Consider the following 9,775-nt stretch of genomic DNA (forward strand, 5'->3'; position numbering starts at 1 on the left):
TGGATTTCATCCTACCTGCCAGGTTGCTCCTACCAGGTGACATGGAGAGGATCTGTGTCTGCACTACATGCTGTCACTACTGGTGTCACCCAGGGCTCAGTTCTAGGCCCTCTCCTCTTTTCTTTATACACCAAATCACTTGACTGTCATATTCTCACATGGTCTCTCCTATTATTGCTATTTGGATGATATTAAACTGATTTTCTGCTTCCCCCTTCTGACACCCAGGTGGCGACACGCATCCCTGTGTGCCTGGCAGACATCTTGGCTTGGATGTTGGCTCACCACCTCAAGCTCAACCTCAACTAGACAGAGCTTCTCTTCCTCCCGGGAAGGCCTGCCCGCTCCAAGACCTCTCCATCACGGTTGACAACTCCATGATGTCCCCCTCCCAGAGTGCAAAGAACCTTGGCATGACCCTGTCGTTCTCTGCAAACATGAAAGCAGTGACTCGCTCTTGCAGGTTCATGCTCTACAAAATTCATTGAGTACGACCTTTCCTCACACAGGAAGCGGGCAGGTCCTAATCAAGGCACTTGTATTCCTTCGTCTGGACTACTGTAACTCTTTGTTGGCTGGGTTCCGCACTTGTGCCATGAAACCCCTGCAACTTATCCAGAACACCGCAGCCGGTCTAGTGTTCAAACTGAGTTTAAATGATTTTGGCTAAGGTGTATGTAAACTTCCGACTTCAACTGTAAGTATTCAGACCCTCTACTCAGTACATTATTGAAGCACCTATGGCAGCGATTACAGCCTCGGTTATTCTTGGGTATGACGCTACAAACATGGCACACCTCTATTTGTGGAGTTTCTCCCATTCTTCTCTGTAGATCCTCTCAAGCTCTGTCAGGTTGGATGGGGAGCTTGCTGCACAGGTATTTTCAGGTTACTGAGGAGTGGATTCTGTCTGGCCCCTCTACCATAAAGGCCTGATTGGTGGAGTGCTGCAGAGATGGTTGTCCTTCTAGAAGGTTCTCCCACAGAGGAACTCTGGAGCTTTGTCAGAGTGACCATCGGGTTCTTGGTCACCACCCTGACCAAGGCCCTTCTCCCCCGATTGCTCAGTTTGGCCTGGCAGCGAGCTCTAGGAAGAGACTTGGTGGTTCCAAACTTCTTCCATTTAAGCATGATGTAAGCCACTGTGTTCTTGGGGACCTTCAATGCTGCAGAAATGTCTGGTAACCTTCTCCAGATCTGTGCCTCGACACAATCCTGTCTCGGAGCTCTACGGACAATTCCTTCGACCTCATGGCTTGTTTTTTGCTCTGACATGCACTGTCAATTGTGGGACCTTATATAGACAGGTGTATGCCTTTCCAAATCATGTTCAATCAATTTTGTTTACCACAGGTAAATTTGCTAATATTTCTAAAAACCTTTTTTTGCTTTGTCATTAAGGGGGATTGTGTGTAGATTGATGATGATATTTTATTTATTTAATCCATTTTAGAATAAGGTTGTAACGTGGGTTCCCGGGTGGTGTGGTGGTCTAAGGCACTGCATCTCAGTGCCTCACTACAGACCCTGGTTCGATTCCACGTTGTATCACAACCGTCCGTGATTGGGAGTCCCATAGGTTGGCGCACAATTGGCTCAGCGTCGTCTGGGTTAGGGTTTGGCCAGGGTAGGCCGTCTTTGTAAATAAGAATTTGTTCTTAACTGAATTGCCTGGTTAAATTAAAAAAAGAATATATATATATGGAAAAAGTCAAGGGGTCTGAATACTTTGATGGCACTGTATATCATAACTGTTCTTATTCAAATAGGTTTATAAATGACTAATTTGTGATATCGTAGCCCCTCTAAGGACTATGTTGATACTCATATATTGATTTACTGGGCACCTCTGCTGGACAACAGAGGGAGTGCAATTTCTACCGTAAAGCTACTGTACATTTGTCAATTTAGCGAATTGACAAAGTATTACACTATTTCATCATACCAAATTAAAATTGGGATTTTTTTATGTTGATATTTGTATTTTATTTTCATGACTCCTAGTTGGTTATTGCCTTCTTTCCGTTCTATCTCTCCCCTAACTTGTATGATGTACTATGGTTGTGTATAAAAACAGATTATCAATGGCAATGTGTGCAAAATAGCTACAAAATATACCATTCCTTTAGAAGTACCCTGCTAGCTCCCAAAAGTTACGCAGCATAAAGTGTTTGGCTTTTGTTTTCCTGACAGACGCTGGGGTTCCTGCGGTTCCTGGATTTAACTCTGCTGCTGCAATAAAACAGATCTTGTCCGCTCATCTGACGCTCAACACAGGTTTGTCTCCCTTGCATAGTGTTGTACATTTTTTTGAAGATATTTAGCTAGTAGCTATCACACGTTACAATAGATAACACTCAACAAGCTGGAGATCAATGTTTAGCTTGCTTAGTACTGTTTTTATTTTAGCAGCAACAGTGTACTGGCTTCGTGGTAATGCATTGGAAATAACACCCTTGTTGCTAGCTAAAATTAATTGTAATTTCTCACACGATGCCTCAAACCCCTCGTACATCCGATAGCCTGGTTATTGCAGGTTACGCATTATTACTAGCTATGTTATAAAATACATGCAATATTCATCAGCTAGTCTGAAAAATCAGAACAGTAATTTTGTGGCTTGCAAGGCTGTTGCTATTTATGCTAAATGGGCCGACGTCGCGAAGGCAGCTACTGATACTATCCATATCAGCTAGCCAAACTAGTAGGGTTCATTATACACATCTTTGCTAGTAGCTAAGCAGATAACGTTAGCCTTGAGAAATGTAATGTTTATATTTGACATTGGTATTCATTACAGGTCATCGACAAGTTTTGAAAGGATTGGAGTACCGATATTTGGCAAATAGATGCTGTTGTTGTGCTAAACTGTTAGCAAGCTTGCTCGCTCAGTTTAGTTATAGCAGATGAAATGGCGAAGGTATAGCTAAACAATGGTACACTAGCTAGCTTGCTGACATCTGACAGCTAGCTAACGGAGCCTTGCGGTTTTGAGGCGTCGCTCAAGCTTGGTCGGGAATATGCTTTGAAGATGCAAAGCTACTAGCATAGCCAAAGATACTACAGTAGCTAGATAGCAATGTTTGAAAGGTTTAAGAACTCTGCCATAGCTACATCTTACATTTTAATATTATTTAGTAACTGGGGTTATTATTAGCTAGTTGGTCAGATAACTAACGTTAGCTAGCTAGATGAAACTTGCTCAACGCTTGAGCTTTAAGTGAGCTAAACTGTATGCATTAAATGGTGAAAGAACACGTATTTACTAAAGGATTATCAAGGCAAACTGAATTCTTGTTGATATACATATTTTTCACCGTTTCGCAAAAAAAAAAAAGGCCGCTTAGATTTTCAGTTGCAGTGTCATCTTTCATCAGGCCATTTTTTTAATGCCATTCCCTACTCATCAGATCTAGCTAATTCGCATACCTGATATGATACGATGAAACTTGTAGACACACACTCAGATATATTGTATGCTGTGCACTGCCACTGCATATTGTATGTTGTACTTAACTATAGCATAAATCATATTGGCATGACTTAGGTGGCTCACTTGTTTACCTTGCTAGATACTGCAAGTCGATTCAGTCCTTCCCTTAGATTTGACCTGGAGAGGGAATTGTTGTCTTGAGTTTCCTCCTCCACTTGTCTATAGTTCTGTATTTTGGTTTCATGAAATTGATGCTGTTATCAGGCTGTCCTGCAACTTTACATGGAGATTATGCTGCAACAATGTCTATTTAAACTGTACTTGTCCCTTACATTTGACAGCATGGTAATGTTGTGCGTTTTTTCTCAAAGATGGACCAGCAGGCCCAGTCCTATATGCTTGCCAGTCTGACGCGGCCCCACTCTGAGCAGCTGTTGCAAGGCCTCCAGCTGTTGCGGCAGGACCATGAGCTGTGCGACATTGTGCTGCGCGTGGGTGAATGCAAGATCCATGCCCACAAAGTGGTGCTGGCGAGCATCAGCCCCTACTTCAAGGCCATGTTCACGGGCAACCTGTCAGAGAAGGAGACCTCCGAGGTGGAGTTCCAGTGCATTGACGAGGCTGCGCTACAGGTAATGCTTGTTTAAGCTCACTGTCATCATTTGGAAGATTTCACTGTGTTTCCTAAAAGCACACTTTGTCTGGCTCTTTAATAGCATGATTGTGTTTTTTATTTCTCCTCTTGTAGGCAATCGTTGAGTATGCCTACACTGGCACGGTATTCATCTCACAGGAAAGAGTGGAGTCCCTACTGCCAGCTGCTAACCTGCTCCAGGTCAAGCTGGTGCTGAAGGAGTGCTGCTCCTTCTTAGAGAGTCAGCTAGATGCTGGGAACTGTATAGGCATCTCACGCTTCGCTGAGACCTATGGCTGCCATGATCTCTGCCTGGCTGCCACTAAATTCATCTGTCAGAATTTTGAAGAGGTGTGCCAGACAGAGGAGTTTTTTGAGCTGACACGGGCAGAATTGGATGAAATAGTGTCAAATGACTGTCTGAAGGTGGTAACGGAAGAGACTGTGTTCTACGCCCTGGAGTCGTGGATCAAGTACGATGTGACTGAGCGGCAGAAGCACCTAGCTCAGCTACTGCACTGCGTCCGCTTGCCTTTCCTCAGCGTTAAGTTCCTCACCCGCCTCTACGAGGCCAACCACCTTATCCGGGATGATCACGCCTGCAAGCACCTCCTCAACGAGGCCCTCAAATACCATTTCATGCCTGAGCACCGGCTCTCCTACCAGACAGTGTTGTCCACAAGGCCACGCTGTGCTGCCAAAGTGCTCCTTGCTGTGGGAGGCAAGGCTGGACTCTTTGCCACCCTCGAGAGGTAATGCTGAGCCCCAAACAGAATCATTCAAAACTGTTTGTCAACCCCCCCCCCCCATTTTTTTTTTGTAAGTTTAAAAAATATATATAAATATGTAGATTCTTAATTTGTTTAATGTGAATTAGAAAGAAATTGAATAAATGTAACTTATTTCTTTCTCTCGTAGCATGGAAATGTACTTCCCTCAAACGGATTCATGGATTGGGCTTGCCCCTCTTAGTGTGCCCCGCTATGAGTTTGGAGTGGCAGTGTTGGACCAGAAGGTGTATGTGGTGGGTGGCATCGCCACACACATGCGACAGGGCATTAGCTACCGGAGACATGAGAGCACAGTGGAGAGCTGGGACCCTGACAGCAACACGTGGTCCACAGTGGAGCGCATGGCAGAGTGTCGCAGCACCCTGGGGGTGGTGGTCTTGGCTGGGGAGCTCTATGCCCTTGGGGGCTATGATGGCCAGTACTACCTACAGTCTGTAGAAAAATATGTCCCCAAAGTGAAGGAGTGGCAGCCTGTGGCACCTATGACCAAGTCACGCAGCTGCTTTGCCACGGCTGTGCTGGATGGCATGGTCTATGCCATTGGTGGCTATGGCCCCGCCCATATGAACAGGTACGTTTTCACTTCATCTAGTCTAGTCAATAGAAAGTGGTGGTATTATGGATTTTCACAGGCTTTGCTTATGAGGTTCCAATAGGCTTTTGAAATACTAGGTCTACTTCAAAACCTGCCGTCAACCTTTTTGTTCCTACACATGACAGTTTTCACATCAGAAAGGTTATTTATGGTAGACCCCACAACCTTTGAATGCTTTGATTCATCCATTCAAAGAGTTTCAGCCCCCTACTCTGTTACTAGCCTGCAGTGCAACCCATATTCTGTAAAATCAAGATTTGTTGTCTTCTACTCAGATGGTTATACAGTGCCCTCTGTAATTATTGGAACAGCGAAGCATTTTTTCTTCTTTTGGCTCTATACTTTAAAAGATGGGATTTGAAATCAAGCAATGACTGATGTTGAAGTGCAGACTGTCAGCTTTTTAATTTGTTGGGATTTTCACCTTTTAGAAATTACAGCACTTTGTGTAGATAGCCCCCCTCCCATTTTAGGGGAGCAAAAGTATTGGGACAAATTCACTTGTGTATTAAAAAGGTTAGTATTTGGTCCCATATTTATAACACGCAATGACTACGTCAAGTCTGTGATGCTGCATTTGTTTATTTTGGTTGTTTCAGATTATTTTGTGCCCAATAGAAATTAATGGTAAATTAATCATTACTGTCATTTTGTAGTCACTTTTATTGTGAATAAAATATGTTTCTAAACACTTCTATATGAATGTGGATGCTACCATGACTACAGATAATCCTGAATGAATCATGAATAATGATGAGTGACAAAGTTAGATGCAGAAATATCATACTACCATATTCTATTCTTATTTACAATAAAAGTGACTCCAAAATGACACACTATATTATTTACCATTTAATTTCTATTGGCCACAAAATAATCTGAAACAACCAAAAAACCAGCAAATGCATCCAACAAATTTGTAGTCACACGCTTGATGTAGTCATTGTGTGCTATGAATATGGGATCAAATACTTAACTTTTTACTACTTTAATACACAAGTGCCCCAATACTTTTGCCCCCCTAATATAGGGGGACTGTGTACAAAAAGTGCTGTAATTTCTAAATGGTTCACCGATATGGATGAAAATACCCTCAAATGAAAGCTGACAGTCTGCACTTTAACCTCGTAGTCATTGTTTGATTTCAAATCCCAACTTTTAAAGCATAGATCCAAAAGAGAGAATGTCCCAATCATTACAGCGGGCACTGTAGTTGCTTTCATAGAATAAGTGCTGCCTTGCTGGTTAGACCTCTTGTCGACTAGAGGGATGTGTTGTTACAGTTTCCTTGACTCCCCAAACCCCTCAGGAGAATGTGTTTGGACAGGGAAGCTGTGGGGACTTAGTTGTTCAAAGGTAATTCCCAAATTGACAGTTTTCCGACAACGTTGTCGAGGGTTTCATCGCTTTGATATTGCCAGAAAATATAGGACTAGAATAGATGGCCTCATTAAATGGGGCTGCATTGGTTTGTGATGACAATGGCACAGCTATATAATGTCTAAGAGTGAATTGTATTGGCTTTGATACAGGAAAACGTGAGTCAGTCATTTTATGATGGCTATAATTCCTGCTACTGTACTCACCTGTTTAAAAAGACAGCAGTGATATTGTCAATGCACAGTATCACTAACTGTGCCACTTGAAGGACAGTGTTTAATTTATTAACTCTGTCTCTCTAGTGTGGAGCGGTACGACCCCAGCAAGGATGCCTGGGAAATGGTAGCCCCCATGGCAGACAAACGGATCAATTTTGCCGTTGGTGTCATGCTAGGGTTCATATTTGTGGTTGGGGGACACAACGGGGTATCACATCTGTCCAGCATTGAGCGGTATGACCCACACCAGAACCAGTGGACAGCCTGTCGGCCCATGAATGAACCACGCACAGGTGAGCTGGGAAATTACTACAAGGTTTATGTTGATGCTGGGAAGTTGACCATTCATATTGCATGGCCAGGAATAACCATTTATAATATTTATCTTCCCAGGGGTTGGCTCCGCGATCGTGGACAACTATCTCTATGTGGTGGGGGGTCACTCGGGATCATCCTACCTGAACACTGTCCAGCGATACGACCCCATCACAGACAGCTGGCTGGACTCAAGCGGCATGATGTACTGCCGCTGTAACTTTGGCATGACTGCTCTTTGACCCATGGCACCCCTGGGTAGGACTCCTTAAGAAGAGAGAGAGAGAGATGAGCCCGGCTGGCCCCAGGGAACCACAGATGGCCAGAGTGAACAATCATGTCTGGGTGGAGGAGAGGAGCAGATCACCATGTATCTTGTCACAGAGAAGAGATGATTGCTGCTGGACCACAATGACAACTTTTCACAGGACTGTGGGTGAAAACTGTCACTTTTTTTAATTGTAGACTTTTTTTGTGTTCATTTGTTTTTTTTCTGCTATGAACAGAACATGTTCCATTTTTTATTTTTTTTTAGATCTTTAATGTATGTGTGTGGCGCAGAGTGTCTGTATGCTTGTGAGTAGACGCATGATTGTTCTTCTGTGTCTGTGTGCAGGACTAAAGCTCAGGCAAGGTGATCGGCTCACAGTTTGAAATGTCTGCATCTAAATCAGTGCTTCACAAAGAGAGATCTGAATATTTATATTCACTTAAAGGGCTGCCTTTTTTTTTCTCTGTAAATAATTTAAATTAAAAGAAATGTATAGATATTAATATCCTCTAGTGCATTGCCTGTAAATGTTTTTTTGCACTGGGTTACTAGTTATGCTATGTGTGTATACATGTATTTGATTCAAGGGTTGAAGAAGAGGTTGTGAAGGATTAACAAACCCCACTGAATTCTCTTGAGTACTTGCCACCTGTCTTTCATCCTCGGAGCAATTGCTAAATCCCCATCTTACGGCTTCTGTTAAATCTTCCTGAGGTAGGGTCACACTTCATCCCTCTTCATAAGTGTTGAAAAGTTATCCTGTCCCGCTTTTCACTGCTGGGTTTGTACACAATACTAACTGGTGCTATTAGGATTCAGGATTCAGCTGTTGTCTGTGTTGCCTCATTGTATCAGGTGTCTTTTATTTGTTTTTCTGTGTTGTAGATGTTGGTTGTGCATCAAAATGCCCCCATGCTATAAAGCAGTGTCTTGCTAGAAGGCAAGCTTGTGACTGGAATACCTCAACCACCAGTCTTTACTTTGAGCCCCATTTTTTTTAATTGGACTCGTTAGGTACCGTCTATGGATACATTTATGATCTGACGCTTTCTCTCTTGAGCCCCACGGCTGTCATCCGTTTAGCGATAGTTTGTCTGAAACATTGTCCCTGCATTAAGTAGTGGATCTGGCTGTATGGCTCACTGCCAATTTCCTCACAAAGAAAGTCTGAGATTGTTGGTCTCTAATGGGTTAGGAAGAAGCCTAGCGGTTAAGAGCGTTGGGCCAGTAACCGAATGGTCGCTGGTTTGAATCCTTGAGCCGACTAGGGGAAAAATCTCTGTCCCCTTGAGTAAGGCACTTAACCCTAATTGCTCCTGCAAGTCGTTCTGGATAAGAGTGTCTGCTAAATGCCTAAAATGTAATGACCCCTACACCCCCTTTCTTTGCTTGCTTGCTTGCTCTGATGAAGCATGTGTGAGAAGCCACATGTGGCCAAGGTCTTCCTGAGGAGCTTAGGCAAGAGTGGATATACACAGCCTTGTGAAGTGCCAAAAGATGACCTGCTTTCACAAGTCTGGTGTAACTTTCTCCTGTGTGCCAGACTCAAAATGGTTATTTTCACTGCTAATGCATAGTACGTGTGACATTCTGTCATATGGATGGGGTGGATATGGAGCAGTAAGGGCTGTGTTCTATGTCAAGCAAAATTGTCACTGTCACAAACTATTTGGACCTCGGAGAGAGACATGGCAGACAGACAAGGGCATGGAGACATGACTGAGCTCAAAGCGCTCGCCTGGGTTAGATGGCTGCAGACCGAGTCTGGGTGTTGTAGCTTTGGGCCACGCTGAAGGACAGGTAACACGAGGCTACAGATAGAGAAACTCAATCCCTGTTGGTCCAGAGTGTAAGAGCAGTTTCCTTGTATTGTACATGAGGAAAACTTAAAGTGAGCTCTGCATTGCACTTACCAAACTTATTGATGAGTAGTGCAACTTCAATTTGTACATGGGTCTCAATTTAGGTTCATGGAATTTAAACAATGCAATACATTTGTGGATACAATTATTTTTGCTTTGAATTTAGCCTCAAAAGTCAAGGTGTTTCATATTGCTGTGACATTATCACACGTTTTATATTGTCTGAAAGACCACCACCGTTCAAACCTTTTGTCTGTTTTCCCCATCCCACTTTGC

At 43.3% G+C, this 9,775-nt stretch overlaps 1 protein-coding gene across 1 annotated transcript; it reads left to right on the forward strand.

The window, feature by feature from the left end:
• The first annotated feature begins 2,141 nt into the window (after nucleotides 1-2,141).
• On the forward strand, nucleotides 2,142-9,021 carry LOC139530744 (kelch-like protein 28). The gene is made up of 6 exons (XM_071327409.1): nucleotides 2,142-2,277; nucleotides 3,805-4,065; nucleotides 4,182-4,819; nucleotides 4,986-5,429; nucleotides 7,136-7,344; nucleotides 7,445-9,021. Exons 2-6 carry the CDS (start codon nucleotides 3,805-3,807, stop codon nucleotides 7,606-7,608), a joined length of 1,716 nt encoding a protein of 571 aa, XP_071183510.1. The 5' UTR covers nucleotides 2,142-2,277; the 3' UTR covers nucleotides 7,609-9,021.
• Nucleotides 9,022-9,775: the final 754 nt, after the last annotated feature.

Source organism: Salvelinus alpinus, chromosome 9 (genome assembly GCF_045679555.1).
Source record: "Salvelinus alpinus chromosome 9, SLU_Salpinus.1, whole genome shotgun sequence".
Taxonomy (NCBI): Eukaryota; Metazoa; Chordata; class Actinopteri; order Salmoniformes; family Salmonidae; genus Salvelinus; species Salvelinus alpinus.

Excerpts from the sequence above, each read along its gene's own strand:
- LOC139530744 (XM_071327409.1), top strand. The coding sequence starts at position 3,805 with ATGGACCAGCAGGCCCAGTCCTATATGCTTGCCAGTCTGACGCGGCCC. Across the intron at positions 4,066-4,181 it reads TTGACGAGGCTGCGCTACAG|GCAATCGTTGAGTATGCCTA; the intron begins GTAATGCTTGTT and ends CTCCTCTTGTAG. Across the intron at positions 4,820-4,985 it reads CTCTTTGCCACCCTCGAGAG|CATGGAAATGTACTTCCCTC; the intron begins GTAATGCTGAGC and ends TTTCTCTCGTAG.